Source organism: Leuresthes tenuis, unplaced genomic scaffold (genome assembly GCF_036924035.1).
Source record: "Leuresthes tenuis unplaced genomic scaffold, fLeuTen1.0.hap1 SCAF_2, whole genome shotgun sequence".
Lineage (NCBI taxonomy): Eukaryota > Metazoa > Chordata > Actinopteri > Atheriniformes > Atherinopsidae > Leuresthes > Leuresthes tenuis.
This window is the reverse complement of record NW_027325356.1, coordinates 130,998-151,890: the sequence shown is the minus strand read 5'-3', so window position 1 is coordinate 151,890 and position 20,893 is coordinate 130,998. Positions and strand designations below refer to the sequence as shown.

General features: G+C 49.4%; 1 protein-coding gene across 2 annotated transcripts in view; it reads left to right on the top strand.

Annotated features, from left to right (window-relative positions):
• Positions 1-20,893, top strand: part of vps13c (vacuolar protein sorting 13 homolog C) — a 112,583-nt gene that overhangs the window by 21,062 nt on the left and 70,628 nt on the right. For both annotated transcript variants that reach the window (XM_072379777.1, XM_072379776.1), the window contains 25 exons: positions 78-137; positions 257-337; positions 425-482; positions 666-793; positions 860-966; positions 1,181-1,355; positions 2,171-2,233; positions 2,310-2,445; positions 2,513-2,613; positions 2,900-3,042; positions 3,427-3,619; positions 4,443-4,557; positions 5,794-5,930; positions 9,472-9,604; positions 9,761-9,878; positions 9,952-10,084; positions 10,167-10,239; positions 10,422-10,522; positions 10,612-10,765; positions 12,465-12,544; positions 12,619-12,678; positions 12,837-12,987; positions 14,432-14,548; positions 14,625-14,728; positions 15,763-15,930. In XM_072379777.1, the coding sequence (XP_072235878.1) occupies positions 78-137; positions 257-337; positions 425-482; positions 666-793; positions 860-966; positions 1,181-1,355; positions 2,171-2,233; positions 2,310-2,445; positions 2,513-2,613; positions 2,900-3,042; positions 3,427-3,619; positions 4,443-4,557; positions 5,794-5,930; positions 9,472-9,604; positions 9,761-9,878; positions 9,952-10,084; positions 10,167-10,239; positions 10,422-10,522; positions 10,612-10,765; positions 12,465-12,544; positions 12,619-12,678; positions 12,837-12,987; positions 14,432-14,548; positions 14,625-14,728; positions 15,763-15,930 (2,889 nt within the window). The remainder of the gene's footprint in view (positions 1-77; positions 138-256; positions 338-424; positions 483-665; positions 794-859; positions 967-1,180; positions 1,356-2,170; positions 2,234-2,309; positions 2,446-2,512; positions 2,614-2,899; positions 3,043-3,426; positions 3,620-4,442; positions 4,558-5,793; positions 5,931-9,471; positions 9,605-9,760; positions 9,879-9,951; positions 10,085-10,166; positions 10,240-10,421; positions 10,523-10,611; positions 10,766-12,464; positions 12,545-12,618; positions 12,679-12,836; positions 12,988-14,431; positions 14,549-14,624; positions 14,729-15,762; positions 15,931-20,893) is intronic.

Here is a 20,893-nt window from a genome sequence, read left to right as displayed (position 1 = left end):
ACTTGTTGGGCCCGGAACCTTCCTTGTGTTTGGACCTGATGCAGAGAAACTGCTGACTCGCTCTGTTTTCTTTTCAGACGACGGATGAAAACTGGAAGTTGTGCATCCTGAACGAAGCAGCAAAGATCATCTATAAGGTGACAGATGCTCTGCTCGCACCCTTAAGCACTCACCTGGTTGTGATGGTTGTAGACTTGTTAAAGTCCAGATGTTGGGGGATGACCCAGCTGCTGTTGGTGTGTGTTTGTCCCGTCAGCTCGGGCGTCTGGAGTGTCTCTGCGCCTACTGGAATGTCAACAGTCCCGTCTTCTATAAAGGATCTTGGCAGGACATCGTGGTGAGCGTTCTTGCCCATTTTTAAGGCCAGGAACCAGCTGGCGTGTTGCTGTGCACACAAAGCTTCATACTGTGCTCCTCCCCTCAGGACCAGCTCAGGTGTGGGATCAGCAGTAAGGAGCAGGAGCTGCCGCAGTATCAGTACAGTGAGTCAGATCAGGGATCAATAAATGTCTGTTCGTCTCTCTGACCCGACAGGAGGTCCGTGTGAAGCAAAGAGCGTCAGGGCGTTATTTCCGTGGCGAGCTCTGATTGGTTGTTAACATTGGTCACATGTCAGCTGCTCCTAAATCTGTAAATTAAATGTTTAAATGTGTTTTTCTCCAAAGTTTTCAAGCCAATCTTCGCCTCTGCTAAGATGTGCATCAACCCAAACGCTGAGCTGGAGCTGAACTCTCCGAAGGCCAACCTTCATCTGGAGGTCCAGAACATTGCCATCGAGATGACAAAAGCGCAGGTACGATGAGGCAGAGACGGGGGGCGGGCCAGAAGGAACGGGTCAGACATCTCTGTTTGTGTGCAGTACCTGACCATGGTGGAGCTGCTCGAGTCCATCGACTGCATGGTGAAGAACGCCCCCTACAGGAAGTTCAGGCCCAGCGTCCCCGTCCACAGGAACGCCAGACTCTGGTTAGTCTGAATCAGGCCGCCGCACGGCGCTTTGGCCTCGGGTCATCAGTCCGTCACACAAAGAAAACCTTTGATTATTTTCTGAAAGTCTTGTTTGAGGTAAAAACTTGCAGCTAAGTCCAAAACCATGAAATCTGTGCCAGACAGACGGCCGAGGAAAGTGAAACCAACCCTGTGGGAGGAGCCTCAGGGTGACGCTCTGTTTTCTCCTCAGGTGGAGGTACGCCTCCAACAGCATCTTGGAGGTCCACATACGGCGCCTCAGCCGCATGTGGTCCTGGTCCAACATCAGACAGCACCGGCAGAACCTGAAGGTTTACCGGACCGCCTACAGGACCAAGCTGCTGGCCCAGACCAAGGTGGGCCAGGACAACGAGCAACTTGTCCAGGTGAGCCAGAACAGACAGAATACTGACCACGCCCATCCAACATGGAGGACAGCTGGTCACAGGGCGTGTTCAGGTGTGGACCCGGATATATCTGGGTCAGAACTGCTGCTCTCACCTCTCAGCCAGAACATTCAGAGTGAGATGAGATGTACGGTTCTGATGACCATCAGAAATCAGATCAGTATTCTGTTGGTTCTGTTTGTCTTTCCAGTTGGTTCTGTTTGTGTTTCTCGTTGGTTCTGTTTGTTTCCTCTTGGTTCTGTTTATTTTAATGATGGTTCTGTTTTTCCTCTTGGTTCTGTTTATTTTAATGATGGTTCTGTTTGTTTCCTCTTGGTTCTGTTTGTTTCCTCTTGGTTCTGTTTATTTTAATGATGGTTCTGTTTGTTTCCTCTTGGTTCTGTTTATTTTAATGATGGTTCTGTTTGTTTCCTCTTGGTTCTGTTTATTTTGATGATGGTTCTGTTTGTTTCCTCTTGGTTCTGTTTGTGTTTCTCGTTGGTTCTGTTTGTTTCCTCTTGGTTCTGTTTATTTTAATGATGGTTCTGTTTGTTTCCTCTTGGTTCTGTTTATTTTAATGATGGTTCTGTTTGTTTCCTCTTGGTTCTGTTTATTTTAATGATGGTTCTGTTTGTTTCCTCTTGGTTCTGTTTGTTTTGATGATGGTTCTGTTTGTTTCCTCTTGGTTCTGTTTGTTTTAATGATGGTTCTGTTTGTTTTGATGATGGTTCTGTTTGTTTCCTCTTGGTTCTGTTTGTTTCCTGGTCCATGAACATCAGCTCCTGGTTCTGACCCTCTGCTCTCTCTGTCTCCAGGATCTGGAGAAAGTTCTGGACGTGTTCAACATTACTTTGGCCAGACAGCAGGCACAGATGGAGGTAATCAGAACAAACTGCTCTCTCTGTGTGTTCTGACCCAGTCCAGTTTGACCGCAGACCCGTCTGCCTGGTGCAGGTGATCCGATCGGGACAGAAGTTGGCTGGAAAGAAGGCGGGAAACCAGAAGCAGGGAGGCGGGTTTTTCAGTGGCTGGTTTGGGAGGAAGGCCAAGAAGGAGCAGCAGGAAGTGGAGGAGAACCAGGAGCCTGAGAGTAAGTTCTGTTCAGGTTCATCAGAACATGCCGTCAGCTGGTTTCTGAGGGTTCTGCTCTGCTTCAGGTTCCGGACTGGACCAGATCATGACTTCTGAGGAGAAGGAGAAATTCTACATGGCCATCGGCTACAGTGGCAGCAGCCACAACCTGGCGTTACCCAGACAGGTAATGAAGCGCCCTTCAGCCCGGCCCGGTTCTGATGGTACCTCCATCTGGTAAACTGTTAGAATTCAACTCAGTCAGAACCAGTACCAGTGCCAGATGGTTGCAGCCTGTGGTTAGTATTGAGCTCCCTGCAGTTTGCTTATCGGCCCACAGACCTGTTCCACAACACTTTGGGTTCAGGGATGATGTCACGGTCTGGTTCTGGACTTCCAGGACCGAGTAAACGGGGATTTATCTGTAAAGGTTTTAGAGGACGGGAACAAAATGATTGGCCTTGTGTTTTCAGTACGTCGCGATGGTCATCACCTTCCAGCTGCTGAGGACCTCGGTGACCTTCAGAGAGCAGCTCAACGTTCCAGAGATCCTGAAGATCCAGATGATCAACCTCAGCACCAGAATATGTCAGAGACCCGGAGCTCAGGCTGTCAGGTGACGACGTTTCCTCCGACCAGTGTGAAAGCAAAGCAGCCCGGAGCATGAAGCCTGAAACTGTTTAAGGAGCACTTCCTGCCAGGAGCAGAACATCCAGTCCATCTAATTAGTCCAATACAGAGCCAAGCTTTAAAAAGTAGGAAGAAACCTCCACCTGCAACCTGGTTGTTGGTCATTGCATCGCTCTCCCTCAACAGGCTCCCTGTTAGGGTGGGAGTTGGTAGGCGGTTGTTGGGGTTCAGCAGCTGGACTTTAATAGGCTAACAGTGTTTCTGGGTCAGTTTTAGGGTTTCTGTAGAAGCAGATTTAAGTCCTGAGCTCCTCTGAACAGATGTTCTCCAGCTGCTGTGCTTCCCTCAGTCTGACCTCTGACCCCTGCAGGGTGGAGGCGGCCCTGGAGCACTGGTTCGTCACTGGCCTGCAGCAGCAGGGGGCGGTGCCCTCGCTCATCGCCTCCATGGGAGACTCTTCATCCTCCCTGCTCAGCTTTGTTTTTGAGGTGAACCCGGAGGAGAGCGCCGGCGACCAGCTGCTCAGGGTTCACTCTCAGCCCGTGGAGATCATCTACGATGCGGTAAAACTCACATCTCTGCTTTTTACTCACCACTTCTGAGCTCTGTCAGAATATTTTCCTCCTTCAGGGTTAACATTCTGGTGAGTTGATGTCATACTGAGGTTTGGTGTTTCTGGTCCGTCCTGCTCTGCTGCTCCCAGCAGACCTTCAGCTCCCAGCAGACCTTCAGCTCCCAGCAGACCTTCTGCTCCCAGCAGACCTTCTGCTCCCAGCAGACCTTCAGCTCCCAGCAGACCTTCTGCTCCCAGCAGACCTTCTGCTCCCAGCAGACCTTCTGCTCCCAGCAGACCTTCTGCTCCCAGCAGACCTGCTGCTCCCAGCAGACCTTCTGCTCCCAGCAGACCTTCTGCTCCCAGCAGAGCTTCTGCTCCCAGCAGACCTTCTGCTCCCAGCAGACCTTCTGCTGGCAGCAGACCTTCTGCTCCCAGCAGACCTTCTGCTGGCAGCAGACCTTCTGCTCCCAGCAGACCTTCTGCTCCCAGCAGACCTTCTGCTCCCAGCAGACCTTCAGCTCCCAGCAGACCTTCTGCTCCCAGCAGACCTTCTGCTCCCAGCAGACCTTCTGCTCCCAGCAGAGCTTCTGCTCCCAGCAGAGCTTCAGCTCCCAGCAGAGCTTCTGCTCCCAGCAGAGCTTCTGCTCCCAGCAGAGCTTCAGCTCCCAGCAGACCTTCTGCTCCCAGCAGACCTTCTGCTCCCAGCAGACCTTCTGCTCCCAGCAGACCTTCAGCTCCCAGCAGACCTTCTGCTCCCAGCAGACCTTCTGCTCCCAGCAGAGCTTCAGCTCTGCAGCCAGCTGGTAGTGACGTGTCTCTCTGTCCTCCAGGTGACTGTCAACACTGTGGTGGACTTCTTTCAGACGGGCAAAGGTGTGGATCTGGAGGTCCTGACCTCTGCCACACTGTCCAAACTGGAGGAGATCAAAGAGAAAACTGCCTCAGGTGAGTTCGGTTCCACTCGGGTGATGTTTTCATGAAACATTGCAGCAGTCTGAGAGGCTTTCTTCTGTGACATCACTGCCATGTGACTGAAATCTGCTGTTATCTGGTGAGATGATCAGCTGATTGATTTTGTGTCAGTGATTCTCAGCTGAAATATTTCTATGATCTTTATCTGCACCTGCAGGTAGATCTGTTTTACATCCACACAGCATAACATCTGTAACACATGTTAAAACCCAACTCACGATAAAAAGGATCGAACTGTAAAAGCAGTGAAGTGGTTAAAGGTCTCTGGCTCCACAGATCAGGACAGATATAAAACCATCTGATTAAAACGTGACTCCAAACTAAATAAAAGAGCAGATCAGCTGCAGCTTGTTCAGCTCAGAGACAGCAGCAGGAACAAAGATGGAAGAAGAAGCTTCAAACCCCTGAACAAAGGATGGGAGTCAGCATTTAAAATGCATTCAGCTGAAGGCTGCTGCTGTCTCTGGAGCAGCGGCGCTGGACGAGCCGCGGCGCAGCAGCCGGACCCTGAACATCCACTTTAAGTTCTTCTCTTTAAAGAAGTTTGACCGAACCGTGACACCACAGAAGAAGACGGGGCGGATTCAGTAACAGCAGGTAAAACACGGAGGGAAAGTTGCTGCTGAGCCTTTTTACAGTCTGTCCCAGATGTTTAAAGCCAACTTTGATCAGGTGCTTCATCTGCTTTCTTTAGTTTTTTTACCTGGAGGTCAGACTCCGCCCCCCTCTTTGATCTGGTCTCATTATCATGAAAGTAACCATCTGCATGTTTAATGGCAGTCAGATCTGCCCACACACATTCATTCACAGTGACGGTGACAGCGCCCTCCTGTCTGGGGGTCAAAGATGAAAATGATCCGGTAAAATCTGCTGAAGTCCGGTGTTTTCTAACCCCGCCACTCAAAATGTCCGGTGGAAATATTCCCTCCGAGCCCAGTGTGTCTCCTGTTGTTTCTGAGAGGCGTTTCACTCATTTCATTTGAGACAGTCTATACTTTTAAATGAAAAGGATTATTAATTGACATGCTTTGATATCATTATTTTATAACCTGCATATCAATTATCATTTTAAGCTCAATAAATTCAAATGATGTTTGTCCGGTAAATTGAAAACCCGCAGGTCATGTGACCGGTGCCAATTTCTTTCTAGCGGAAACGCTGGAACCAACACAGTCGTATCAGACCTCTGATTGGTTCTGGTTTTTGCAGGTTTGTCTCACATCATTGAGACCAGGAAAGTCCTGGACCTGACGATCGACCTGAAACCGTCCTACCTGCTGATCCCGAAGTCCGGCTTTTACAGCGAGTCATCGGACCTCATCATCGTGGACTTTGGCAGCTTCCAGGTCAGCTCTGCTTTCATTGGCTCCTGCCTTCTAAGATATTCCCTGCAGGTGGAAGTGTCTGTTGCAGGTGAACCGGAACCCTTCTTAGTAGCATCTGTTCATGGCACAGGGTCAGTCTGCCCCCTACACCCCACACAATGAGAGCTTTTCCAAGCTGACCACCACGAGGGGAGGTGTCCAATAACCCCCCCAACAGGGAGTCTGCAGTTCAGCAGCAGGAGACTCCTGCTTATTTCACTGGGGGCCGGCTGGATAATGACCAGAACAGAAACTCGGGGACATTTGATGTCTTCGCAAAGGAAAATTAAGGATGAGGATTTCAGTTTTATAGTTAAGTGATGCACATCTGGATGAATCATTGCCTGCAGAAGATAAACAGGTGGTCCTGTTTGTGTAGAAGGCCTCGGAGTCTGGTGCTAGTGTGTCTGCACATCTGGGTTTGTGTGTCTGCGGCTGAACATCTGGAGTTAAAATGTCTTTGTGTGTCTGCGGCTGAACATCTGGAGTTAAAATGTCTTTGTGTGTCTGCGGCTGCACATCTGGAGTTAAAATGTCTTTGTGTGTCTGCGGCTGCACATCTGGAGTTAAAATGTCTTTGTGTGTCTGCGGCTGAACATCTGGAGTTAAAATGTCTTTGTGTGTCTGCGGCTGAACATCTGGAGTTAAAATGTCTTTGTGTGTCTGCGGCTGAACATCTGGAGTTAAAATGTCTTTGTGTGTCTGCAGCTGAACATCTGGAGTTAAAATGTCTTTGTGTGTCTGCAGCTGCACATCTGGAGTTAAAATGTCTTTGTGTGTCTGCGGCTGAACATCTGGAGTTAAAATGTCTTTGTGTGTCTGCGGCTGAACATCTGGAGTTAAAATGTCTTTGTGTGTCTGCGGCTGCACATCTGGAGTTAAAATGTCTTTGTGTGTCTGCAGCTGAACATCTGGAGTTAAAATGTCTTTGTGTGTCTGCAGCTGAACATCTGGAGTTAAAATGTCTTTGTGTGTCTGCAGCTCAACATCTGGAGTTAAAATGTCTGTGTGTCTGCAGCTGAACATCTGGAGTTAAAATGTCTTTGTGTGTCTGCAGCTGAACATCTGGAGTTAAAATGTCTTTGTGTGTCTGCAGCTGAACATCTGGAGTTAAAATGTCTTTGTGTGTCTGCAGCTGCACATCTGGAGTTAAAATGTCTTTGTGTGTCTGCAGCTGAACATCTGGAGTTAAAATGTCTTTGTGTGTCTGCGGCTGAACATCTGGAGTTAAAATGTCTTTGTGTCTGCGGCTGCACATCTGGAGTTAAAATGTCTTTGTGTCTGCAGCTGAACATCTGGAGTTAAAATGTCTTTGTGTGTCTGCAGCTGAACATCTGGAGTTAAAATGTCTTTGTGTGTCTGCAGCTGAACATCTGGAGTTAAAATGTCTTTGTGTGTCTGCAGCTGCACATCTGGAGTTAAAATGTCTTTGTGTGTCTGCGGCTGAACATCTGGAGTTAAAATGTCTTTGTGTGTCTGCGGCTGAACATCTGGAGTTAAAATGTCTTTGTGTGTCTGCAGCTGAACATCTGGAGTTAAAATGTCTTTGTGTGTCTGCAGCTGCACATCTGGAGTTAAAATGTCTTTGTGTGTCTGCAGCTGAACATCTGGAGTTAAAATGTCTTTGTGTGTCTGCAGCTGAACATCTGGAGTTAAAATGTCTTTGTGTGTCTGCAGCTGAACATCTGGAGTTAAAATGTCTTTGTGTGTCTGCAGCTGAACATCTGGAGTTAAAATGTCTTTGTGTGTCTGCAGCTGAACATCTGGAGTTAAAATGTCTTTGTGTGTCTGCAGCTGCACATCTGGAGTTAAAATGTCTTTGTGTGTCTGCGGCTGAACATCTGGAGTTAAAATGTCTTTGTGTGTCTGCGGCTGAACATCTGGAGTTAAAATGTCTTTGTGTGTCTGCGGCTGCACATCTGGAGTTAAAATGTCTTTGTGTGTCTGCAGCTGAACATCTGGAGTTAAAATGTCTTTGTGTGTCTGCAGCTGAACATCTGGAGTTAAAATGTCTTTGTGTCTGCGGCTGAACATCTGGAGTTAAAATGTCTTTGTGTGTCTGCAGCTGAACATCTGGAGTTAAAATGTCTTTGTGTCTGCGGCTGCACATCTGGAGTTAAAATGTCTTTGTGTGTCTGCAGCTGAACATCTGGAGTTAAAATGTCTTTGTGTGTCTGCAGCTGAACATCTGGAGTTAAAATGTCTTTGTGTGTCTGCAGCTGAACATCTGGAGTTAAAATGTCTTTGTGTGTCTGCGGCTGCACATCTGGAGTTAAAATGTCTGTGTGTGTCTGCAGCTGCACATCTGGAGTTAAAATGTCTGTGTGTGTCTGCAGCTGAACATCTGGAGTTAAAATGTCTTTGTGTGTCTGCAGCTGAACATCTGGAGTTAAAATGTCTTTGTGTGTCTGCAGCTGAACATCTGGAGTTAAAATGTCTTTGTGTGTCTGCAGCTGAACATCTGGAGTTAAAATGTCTTTGTGTGTCTGCAGCTGCACATCTGGAGTTAAAATGTCTTTGTGTGTCTGCAGCTGAACATCTGGAGTTAAAATGTCTTTGTGTGTCTGCGGCTGCACATCTGGATTTGTGTGTCTGCAGCTGAACATCTGGAGTTAAAATGTCTTTGTGTGTCTGCAGCTGCACATCTGGAGTTAAAATGTCTTTGTGTGTCTGCAGCTGAACATCTGGAGTTAAAATGTCTTTGTGTGTCTGCGGCTGAACATCTGGAGTTAAAATGTCTTTGTGTGTCTGCGGCTGCACATCTGGAGTTAAAATGTCTGTGTGTGTCTGCAGCTGAACATCTGGAGTTAAAATGTCTTTGTGTGTCTGCGGCTGCACATCTGGATTTGTGTGTCTGCAGCTGAACATCTGGAGTTAAAATGTCTTTGTGTGTCTGCAGCTGCACATCTGGAGTTAAAATGTCTTTGTGTGTCTGCGGCTGAACATCTGGAGTTAAAATGTCTTTGTGTGTCTGCGGCTGCACATCTGGAGTTAAAATGTCTTTGTGTGTCTGCAGCTGAACATCTGGAGTTAAAATGTCTTTGTGTGTCTGCGGCTGCACATCTGGAGTTAAAATGTCTTTGTGTGTCTGCAGCTGAACATCTGGAGTTAAAATGTCTTTGTGTGTCTGCGGCTGCACATCTGGAGTTAAAATGTCTTTGTGTGTCTGCAGCTGAACATCTGGAGTTAAAATGTCTTTGTGTGTCTGCAGCTGCACATCTGGAGTTAAAATGTCTTTGTGTGTCTGCGGCTGAACATCTGGAGTTAAAATGTCTTTGTGTGTCTGCGGCTGCACATCTGGAGTTAAAATGTCTTTGTGTGTCTGCAGCTGAACATCTGGAGTTAAAATGTCTTTGTGTGTCTGCGGCTGCACATCTGGAGTTAAAATGTCTTTGTGTGTCTGCAGCTGAACATCTGGAGTTAAAATGTCTTTGTGTGTCTGCGGCTGCACATCTGGAGTTAAAATGTCTTTGTGTGTCTGCAGCTGAACATCTGGAGTTAAAATGTCTTTGTGTGTCTGCAGCTCCGCAGCATCGAGCAGACCAGCCTCAGATCGTCTTCTTCCTCTTTCTCTTCTCTGGAGGAGATCATGGATCGAGCCTACGAGAGGTACAATTTGCAGCTGAGGAGAGTCCAGCTGCTCTACAGCAAGTCAGGTATACCAGCACACAGCAGCTGTATACCAGCACACAGCAGCTGTATAACAGCTGGACAGCAGCTGTATACCAGCACACAGCAGCTGTATAACAGCTGGACAGCAGCTGTATAACAGCTGGACAGCAGCTGGACAGTAATGGCTGTACCTGTTGCAGGTGAGGCCTGGAAGTCGGCTCGGCTGCAGCCCTCTTCGGTCCAACACATCCTGCAGCCGCTGGACTTCACGCTCCAGCTGGCCAAGTGTATGGTGGAAAAAGACAGCAGGATGCCCAGGTAAGACTCACCTGGTGTCCAGGTGCTGACTTTTCTGTGGGGAACAATAATAATGAAGTGATTTCTGCGTCAGGTTCAAGGTTTCTGGGGAACTTCCTCTGCTGCATGTTAAGATCTCAGATCAGAAGATCCAGAACGTTCTGGAGCTGATTGAAAGCATCCCTCTGCCCAAGATGAACTCCTCCCCCTCCACCCCGACAGAGAAGGTACACCTGCAGTCAGGTGATGCTGGGACCACGCCCTGATAGGACCTGGTTCTGTTTTGACCCGTCTCGTTTTATTCTTCAGGTCTTGTCATTGGCTCTGGCCAGACAGCCAGCAGCCAGCCTTCACCCTGCTCTCCTTGATGTCATGGAAACGGGTCAGTGTTTCAGAGAGCTTTGTGGTTAAGATAACCGGACTGTTGATTCTGACCAAAGAATTGATTTACAGCAGCTGTACGGTTAACAGATTGTTCAATAAGATCTCCTCGTGTCTGTCTGAGGAGGACGACTCCGGTTTTCCAACTGGAGCTGAACTCTGTTTCAACTGTTTTCCTCTCAGATTCTGATGAAGATGCCAGTGAGAAGTCCACAGATGAAGACCATCAGCGCTCAGCTCTGGAGGAGCTCACCAACTTTCACTTTCAGTTTGAAGTCAGAGAGGTTTGTTTGAGTCTCTGCTCTCAGGTCAGGATGTTGGGGTGTGACATCTGAACCAGAACCTCTGAGACAGCAGTTCATGGTGTGTTCAGGTGCTGTTGGAGCTGACCCGGCAGGTGGACCAGGAGAAGACAGTCTTGTTCTTAAGCGTCCTTCAGCTCGGAGCTGAAGGACAGGTGCGAAGCTTCGACCTGAGTGTGACCTCATACCTGCGGCGAGTCACACTCGACTACTGTGATGGTCCAGGTAACAGATTGGACCTGTTCATCTGCATGTTTAAGAATATCAACAATATCTCTTACTTATCAGAAATTGTTGCTTCATTTGAGCAGGTGGTCATGTTGAGAAATAAAATCCTGATGAAGATGGCAGATGTAGAAACTTAGTCTGAAAGGTTAATGTTAACATCTGGTTGGGCTTGTTCGGTATACTGCTGCTAAACTGGTACCGGGGTACTGAGGCATTCAAAGCCATTCTGTACCGCGCTTGTTTTTCTTTTCACTTCACCGCGTGACGTCCCCACATTGTCTTTGAGCTGAGGAGCAGCAAATGGAGCAGGAGTAGGACCAGAATACTGCGACCTGCAGTGGCTCGTAGGTAAAGCAGGTGCTATATGGAACCACTTGGACTTTAAAACAAATGAAGCCATTAAGCACCACCGTGCAAACGGTGTTACAGAGCATGTCTGGCACAGGGTGGAAACATTTCCAACTTAGCAAAACACTTGAAGGACAAGCCCCCAGAGCTGCAGAAGAAGTCCAGAGAACGACGGCTAATAACTTAAATCCCCATGAAAAATAGCCTCATTCAGTGCTGAAAGGCAGCCCTGTTCACTCCACAAAACTGGCTCTGGAAAATTAAAGCTGCATTGCATTAAGCTACCACTTTCTCTGGTTTAAATGGCCTTTTTAAAATTATTTTATTTTATCTTATCCAAGATTTTCTATTAAAATAAAGTCAATAATGACATTTTTTGTATGGAAAAGTATCGAAATACATGTTGGTACCGGTATTGATACCAAAATGTTGTTATTGTGCCAAGACTACATCTGGTTTCTGAGAGCAGAATCTAAGTTTTTAATCTGCATTCAGTCCCAAAGTCTCTACAGCATTTGCAGGTTTTTATTGGAGAGCTGAAACGGCTCAGTTTGTCTTCATTGAAAGTCGTTTAGCGACTGTAACGCCTCACATGGCGACAGCAACATGTGGGACAAAAAGAGAGATGACTGATGGATTTCAGCATCTGTCAGACAGCTGGCAGCTTCTCAGTTCTGCGGACCGGCGTCAGAAACTCTAACTCGGTCCGATTGTCTCAGACTGTGGTCCAACACTGCTGCACTGAGCCTTAAAGCCTTCTCACATCACTGTGTGCTGCAGCTGGATGGTCGGCATCTTTCAGAGAGGTACAGGAAGTTCTTGTATCTGTTTAAAACAACATGAAGGTCTTTAAAGCTGCTGCAGAATCGGAGCCGATCGAATTATACAGATTGAAGGTGATTTTAACCCTGATGGAGGCAGATATCTGACTGTAAATGCTCTGATGACCATCCTGCTCCTACTTTTAGTGTAGAAAGTGTTGGCCAGAACACTTTTTTTTAAACTTTTTATTCCTGGTTGAATAAAGGTTTGAATGAATGACGAGTGAACGGTGTCACATGAAGACGTGTCTTCTTGTGTCTGTGAAGTCGACTGCTTTACAACCAATTAGCATTCAGTCTGATTACAGCTGAGTGCTCCAATGTGATTTCTGGACTGGTTCCGAGTACATTTTAGTCCTGAAAAAGATTTAACTGGCTTGCTTTAGTGAGCTTTCCTGCTTTTAAAAACCTTTAAACAGACTGTGTTAGATGGTCGTCGTTAGTCACTGCCTGAGATGAATCCCAGACTATTAAAGCCTCCTCGGCTCCTCTGTGCTGATCGGTTCTGGTTCTGACTGTGTTTTTAGGGGGCAGGAGTCAGCCTCTTCACCTGATCAGATCCTCAGAGCAACTGGGCTCCGACTTGCTGAAGGTGGAATTCATCAAGGTGAGGTTGCATTAACGCCTCCTGCTGCTTCATACACATGAACTGATTCTGATCCAGTTTCTGTGGTTTTGCAGGCAGACCCGGCTGGTCCTAGCTTCCACACCCTGTTTAACAGTACGGAGCAGACGCTAAAGGTGAGTGGAGCTGGGGGTGGATATTAACTGTACAAACTATCATTCATTAGAACTCTGAAGTGCTTTTGCGATTCTAAATTTTATCAGCAGAAGAAGAAAATGTTCTATGAGTACCGGACCCAGTTCTGTTCTTAGCTCTTTGCCTGCTCCTGTTTCAGGTGGAGTTTTCCTCTCTAAACTTCCTCCTTCATACCAAAGCTCTGCTGTCCACCATCAGCTACCTGAACAATGCCATACCGCCAAAGCTCGCTGTCACCCAAGACCAAAACACCAGAAAGTGGGTGGAGAAGGCGGGGCGTGGCCGGACCGGTGAGTTCCTGTTGTCAGGTTTGTCTGTGCTAGGGATGTGAGATCAGCCCCGTCTTCAGATCATTCGCTCCATTCCTATTACAGCCTGTTATTCATTTAGAAATACAGGTTTGGTCTGTGGCCCAAACTTTTATTTTGGTTTGGTTGTTTGTTTGAGGAGCATTTAATTTACACACGAGATCCATCGAGTTAAAGGGGACATATTATGCAAAAATCACTTGTCCTATGTAGAAAGAGGAATCTGAACTCTCCAGCAGTGGCCAACAGTCTCCACCCACCACGCCCTACAGTTAATAAAAGAGCAAAAAGAGCAAGGTGGGGCGCCCATATTTCATTCATCGCAGCGAAGAAAAAAGTTTGGCAGTACGGCGAATCTGAGAGCTAAGCATGTTAGTAGCTCTGTTGTTGGCTGCAGTGACCAGCATAAGACCCGAGTCTCAGAGGACCTACGACGGGAGCAGATAAAGTTCGTTTTAGACGGCAAAGTTCCAGACACGGTCGGCATAAACCTTTCTGTGTGTGCCAGACATTTTGACATTGACTGCTTCCACAATTTGGGTCAGTACAATGCAGGAGTGGCAGCAGAACTTTACCTAAAAGAGGGATCGATGCCGACCATCCGTAGGGAAAGGACAGACGATGTTAGCATGCTTTGTGTTTCTTTTGTCCGATTTCCACGAGCTAATGCTAACCGCTAGTTCATGCAGGTACAAACTATGCTTTAATAAATGATTTATACAGCAGCTTGAGTTATGTTACATTCTCAGGGTCTGACTCTGGCTCAAACATATGTTGCAACGGTGTGTGGGCAGCCATCACCTGAGTGAGCATGAGCAGCCGCTCTAAATCCGACCACCTCGGTGCGCGAGGGTGTAGTGAGAGGGCTGCTGTGATCGATTCGTGAGGAATTTGACCAAAAGATTTCACAGACATGTCATTAAGGTGCCTGTGACCTGCGTACACTGGTGGAAAAGGGAATAATTGTTCTCCTTTAATAAAGTTCTTGTTGTTCAAATATGTGCTATATTATCTTTCTTTTGTGACTAAAAGAAAGATAATATAGCACAGAGAAAGGTGTTTGGCAAGCAAGCAAGAAGATGAAGAACAGAGGAGACAAAGAGAGCCTGTGTCTGCGGCGCACACCTCCGAAAAAAGTGTGAAGGAAAAACAGATGCAACAGGGTGTAATTAAGGGTTTAATATTCAGTCCTCACAGATCAAGGGGCTCCGTATGCAGACATGCTGCTCCGTGAAGAACAAGTACAGTCAAGTGCAGGTCCTAGAGAATTTTAAACATCTTATGGCATTAAATTAATTCAAGATTGCCTTAAAGATCGTCTTTTGAAAAAAAGATCCCGATCCTCCCTTCCATCACTGATGGAAAATCTCTCCATCCCTAGTCTGTGTTGTGTTCAGGAGATGCTCAGATGTGTTTGTCTCTGCAGCGTCTAAAGATGTTAAAGATGGTGACATCTTCAGCTTCAAGCTGTTTGCCGTGTTGGGCTGTTTCCGTGTGGAGGTGTGCAACGACCACCACAGCATCGCAGACATCAGAATCCAAGGTATGAACGCTTCGTTGTGAGCCAAGAATAAACCGGAGTCATGTGACTTCCAGCTGAAAATGTGGCGTCCCCGCAGGAATCAACGCGTCAGTGTTGATGCAGGCGCAGAACACGGAGGTGTTCGCCCGCCTCCAAGACATCGTGGTTACCGATGCCAACCCAAGCACCACCCACAGAAAGGTCAGAACACGTCCGAACATGTGAACACATGTCTGTACGCGCCTGAACACGTTAGAACGCGCCTGAACACGTTAGAACACGCCTGAACACGTTAGAACATGTGAAAACACGCCTGAACACGTTAGAACACGCCTGAACACGTTAGAACACGCCTGAACACGTCTGAACATGTGAAAACACGTTAGAACACGCCTGAAAACAAACACGTCCGAACACGTCTGAATATGTGAAAACATGTCTGTACGCATCTGAACACGAACACGCCTGAAAACATATCTGAACTTGTCAGAAAATGTGGATATACATGAGAACACGTCTGAACACGGGAGTACGTTTGTATGCACCTGACAGTGTGTGAACACATCTGTACACGGGAGAACACGTGTGAACACATCTGTACACGGGAGAACACATCTGTACACGGGAGAACACGTGTGAACACATCTGTACACGGGAGAACACGTGTGAACACATCTGTACACGGGAGAACACGTGTGAACACATCTGTACACGGGAGAACACATGTGAACACATCTGTACACGTGTGAACACATCTGTACACGGGAGAACACGTGTGAACACATCTGTACACGGGAGAACACATGTGAACACATCTGTACACGTGAGAACACATCTGTACACGTGAGAACACATCTGTACACGTGAGAACACGTGTGAACACATCTGTACACGTGAGAACACATCTGTACACGTGAGAACACATGTGAACACATCTGTACACGTGAGAACACATCTGTACACGTGAGAACACATCTGTACACGTGAGAACACATGTGAACACATCTGTACACGTGAGAACACATCTGTACACGTGAGAACACGTGTGAACACATCTGTACACGTGTGAACACATCTGTACACGGGAGAACACACGCACGACAGTGCATGTCAGAAGAGGTCGGTACACATCTGAACTGGCCTGAGCACGTAAAAATACGTACGAAGGTGTCTGAACACCTCGGCATCAGTCAGTTCCTCTTATTAAAACTTTCTCGCCTCCCCGCCCCCTGCAGGCCGTGTCCATCATGGGCGACGAGGTGTTCAGCTTCAGACTCTCCCTGTTTCCCGGAGCAACGGAGGGGCAGGGCTACAGTGACATGTCGAAGGTTGACGGGAAGGTGACGCTGCGTCTGGGCTGCATTCAGATCGTTTACCTGCACAAGTTCCTGATGTCTCTGCTGGTCAGCACACACACACACACCTGTACAGTTTGTTTCTGTTGGGTTATTTAAACGTGTTGTGTATTTCTTCTTTGTCTGTTTGTTTCTTTACGGACCTGATGGCGTTTCTACCTGCAGCCTTTTGCTGTTAGTGACCAGAAATGTACATTTGTAAAATCAGTCTTGATACAATCTGCAAAGTGAAGATGGGCCATGTAACAAGATAACAGTCAGACCTTTTAATCCTCTCTTAAGACGAGAAGCATAGAAAACCTGACATTATTCTGTCACCATGGTGACATCTTTATATCCCACACTGGAATGTCCACGAACGCCCCCTGGTGCCTGACGAATGCCCCCTGGTGCTAAACAAACGCTCCCTGGTGCTAAACAAACGCTCCCTGGTGCCTGACAAACGCCCCCTGGTGCTAAACAAATGCTCCCTGGTACTTGACAAACGCCCCCTGGTGCTTGACAAACGCCCCCTGGTGCTAAACAAACGCTCCCTGGTGCTAAACAAACGCTCCCTGGTACTTGACAAACGCCCCCTGGTGCTTGACAAACGCCCCCTGGTGCTTGACAAACGCCCCCTGGTGCTAAACAAACGCCCCCTTGTGCTAAATAAACGCCCCCTGGTACTTGACAAACGCCCCCTGGTGCTAAACAAACGCCCCCTTGTGCTAAATAAACGCCCCCTGGTGCTAAACAAACGCCCCCTGGTGCTAAACAAACGCCCCCTTGTGCTAAATAAACGCCCCCTGGTACTTGACAAATGCCACCTGGTACTTGACAAACGCCCCCTGGTGCCTGACAAACGCCCCCTGGTGCCTGACGAATGCCCCCTGGTGCTAAACAAACGCCCCTTGGTGCTAAACAAACGCCCCCTGGTGCTAAACAAATGCCCCCTGGTGCTAAACACACGCCCCCTGGTGCTTGACGAATGCCACCTGGTACTTGACAAACGCCCCCTGGTACTTGACAAAGCCCCCTGGTACTTGACAAACGCCCCCTGGTGCTAAACAAACGCTCCCTTGTGCTAAATAAACGCCACCTGGTACTTGACAAACGCCCCCTGGTGCTTGACAAAGCCCCCTGGTACTTGACAAACGCCCCCTGGTACTTGAGAAAGCCCCCTGGTACTTGACAAACGCCCCCTGGTACTTGACAAACGCCCCCTGGTACTTGACAAAGCCCCCTGGTACTTGACAAACGCCCCCTGGTGCTAAACAAACGCCCCCTTGTGCTAAATAAACGCCACCTGGTACTTGACAAACGCCCCCTGGTGCTTGACAAAGCCCCCTGGTACTTGACAAAGCCCCCTGGTACTTGACAAACGCCCCCTGGTACTTGACAAAGCCCCCTGGTGCCTGACAAACGCCCCCTGGTACTTGACAAAGCCCCCTGGTACTTGACAAACGCCCCCTGGTGCTAAACAAACGCCCCCTTGTGCTAAATAAACGCCACCTGGTACTTGACAAACGCCCCCTGGTGCTTGACAAAGCCCCCTGGTACTTGACAAAGCCCCCTGGTACTTGACAAACGCCCCCTGGTACTTGACAAACGCCCCCTGGTGCCTGACAAACGCCCCCTGGTGCCTGACAAACGCCCCCTGGTGCCTGACGAATGCCCCCTGGTGCTAAACAAACGCCCCTTGGTGCTAAACAAACGCCCCCTGGTGCTAAACAAATGCCCCCTGGTGCTAAACACACGCCCCCTGGTGCTAAACAAACGCCCCTTGTGCTAAACACACGCCCCCTGGTGCTTGACGAATGCCCCCTGGTACTTGACAAAGCCCCCTGGTACTTGACAAACGCCCCCTGGTGCCTGACAAACGCCCCCTGGTGCCTGACGAATGCCCCCTGGTGCTAAACAAACGCCCCTTGGTGCTAAACAAACGCCCCCTGGTGCTAAACAAATGCCCCCTGGTGCTAAACACACGCCCCCTGGTGCTAAACAAACGCCCCTTGTGCTAAACACACGCCCCCTGGTGCCTGACAAACGCCCCCTGGTGCCTGACGAATGCCCCCTGGTGCTAAACAAACGCCCCTTGGTGCTAAACAAACGCCCCCTGGTGCTAAACAAATGCCCCCTGGTGCTAAACAAACGCCCCTTGTGCTAAACACACGCCCCCTGGTGCTTGACGAATGCCACCTGGTACTTGACAAACGCCCCCTGGTACTTGACAAAGCCCCCTGGTACTTGACAAACGCCCCCTGGTGCTAAACAAACGCTCCCTTGTGCTAAATAAACGCCACCTGGTACTTGACAAACGCCCCCTGGTGCTTGACAAAGCCCCCTGGTACTTGACAAACGCCCCCTGGTACTTGACAAAGCCCCCTGGTACTTGACAAACGCCCCCTGGTACTTGACAAACGCCCCCTGGTACTTGACAAAGCCCCCTGGTACTTGACAAACGCCCCCTGGTGCTAAACAAACGCCCCCTTGTGCTAAATAAACGCCACCTGGTACTTGACAAACGCCCCCTGGTGCTTGACAAAGCCCCCTGGTACTTGACAAAGCCCCCTGGTACTTGACAAACGCCCCCTGGTACTTGACAACGCCCCCTGGTGCCTGACAAACGCCCCCTGGTGCCTGACGAATGCCCCCTGGTGCTAAACAAACGCCCCTTGGTGCTAAACAAACGCCCCCTGGTGCTAAACAAATGCCCCCTGGTGCTAAACACACGCCCCCTGGTGCTAAACAAACGCCCCTTGTGCTAAACACACGCCCCCTGGTGCTTGACGAATGCCACCTGGTACTTGACAAACGCCCCCTGGTACTTGACAAAGCCCCCTGGTACTTGACAACGCCCCCTGGTGCCTGACAAACGCCCCCTGGTGCCTGACGAATGCCCCCTGGTGCTAAACAAACGCCCCTTGGTGCTAAACAAACGCCCCCTGGTGCTAAACAAATGCCCCCTGGTGCTAAACACACGCCCCCTGGTGCTAAACAAACGCCCCTTGTGCTAAACACACGCCCCCTGGTGCTTGACAAACGCCCCCTGGTGCCTGACAAACGCCCCCGGTGCTTGACAAACGCCCCCTGGTGCCTGACAAACGCCCCCTGGTGCCTGACGAATGCCCCCTGGTGCTAAACAAACGCCCCTTGGTGCTAAACAAACGCCCCCTGGTGCTAAACAAATGCCCCCTGGTGCTAAACACACGCCCCCTGGTGCTAAACACACGCCCCCTGGTGCTAAACAAACGCCCCTTGTGCTAAACACACGCCCCCTGGTGCTTGACGAACGCCCCCTGGTGCTAAACGAACGCCCCCTAGTGCTAAACACACGCCCCCTGGTGCCTGACGAACGCCCCCTGGCGCTAAACAAACGCCCCCTGGTACTTGACAAACGCCCCCTGGTGCCTGACAAACGCCCCCTGGTGCTAAACAAACGCCCCCTGGTGCTAAACAAACGCCCCCTGGTGCTAAACAAACGCCCCCTGGTGCTAAACAAACGCCCCCTGGTGCTAAACAAACGCCCCCTGGTGCTAAACAAATGCCCCCTGGTGCCTGACAAACGCCCCCTGGTGCTAAACAAACGCCCCCTGGTGCTAAACAAACGCCCCCTGGTGCTAAACAAACGCCCCCTGGTGCTAAACAAACGCCCCCTGGTGCTAAACAAACGCCCCCTGGTGCTAAACGAACGCCCCCTGGTGCTAAACGAACGCCCCCTGGTGCCTGACAAACGCCCCCTGGTGCCTGACAAACGCCCCCTGGTGCCTGACAAACGCCCCCTGGTGCCTGACAAACGCCCCCTGGTGCCTGACAAACGCCCCCTGGTGCCTGACAAACGCCCCCTGGTGCCTGACAAACGCCCCCTGGTGCTAAATGAACGCCCCCTAGTGCTAAACACACGCCCCCTGGTGCCTGACGAATGCCCCCTGGTGCCTGACGAATGCCCCCTAGTGCTAAACGAACGCCCCCTGGTGCTAAACAAACGCCCCCTGGTGCTAAACAAACGCCCCCTGGTGCTAAACGAACGCCCCCTGGTGCTAAACAAACGCCCCCTGGTGCTAAACAAACGCCCCCTGGTGCTAAATGAACGCCCCCTGGTGCCTGACGAATGCCCCCTGGTGCTAAACGAACGCCCCCTGGTGCCTGACAAACGCCCCCTGGTGCCTGACAAACGCCCCTTGGTGCTAGACAAACGCCCCTTGGTGCTAGACAAACGCCCCCTGGTGCTTGACAAACGCCCCCTGGTACTTGACGAATGCCCCCTGGTGCTAAACGAACGCCCCCTGGTGCTAAATGAACGCCCCCTGGTGCCTGACGAATGCCCCCTGGTACTTGACGAATGCCCCCTGGTGCTAAACGAACGCCCCCTGGTGCTAAACAAATACCGCCTTGGAGTTTCAGACATTCAGTCGGTAAATCGTGACCGCTTTTGCTTTCCATTAAAACTATACCGCGTTTAGATGGCCAAGAAATATTTTCAGTTTCATGTCTGTGCCTGCAAGACCTATGCTTCATCAATCATCTACATCAGCCTGCGAGGTTCCGCCGGGTCTCGGATGGACCGACACGAACGGACCAACGCAGCAGCTGTTTCTTTCTGGGCTGTATTCACACGGCAGAGATGGGAGCAGAAGATGACCACACAACCACTCTTCTGCCTGGTTCAGAAAGCTTAAGGCCACAACATGGAGAGCATCTGACCTGCAAAGTTTGGATCGGTTTCATGAATCAAATGGGACTCAGTGTCAGGCTGTGATTGGCTGCCGGGGGTCAGCTGATCTTCTCAGAGGCACCCCCTCCACAGTTTAAGATGGAATTGGTGATGTGTTTGTTTCCTGTTGCATGTTTTCTCTGCAGTTTGTCGTCTCTCACGTCTCTCTGTTGTTGGTGTGTTTTGTTGTTTCAGGATTCTTTTAGCTTTCAGTGTGTGTCTGTTGATGAGGTACAGACCCTGCATGATCTACCTCAAACCATTTCCCTTACTTTCACTCTGACATCACTGCACCCTCAGGCCACCTTAAACAGCATC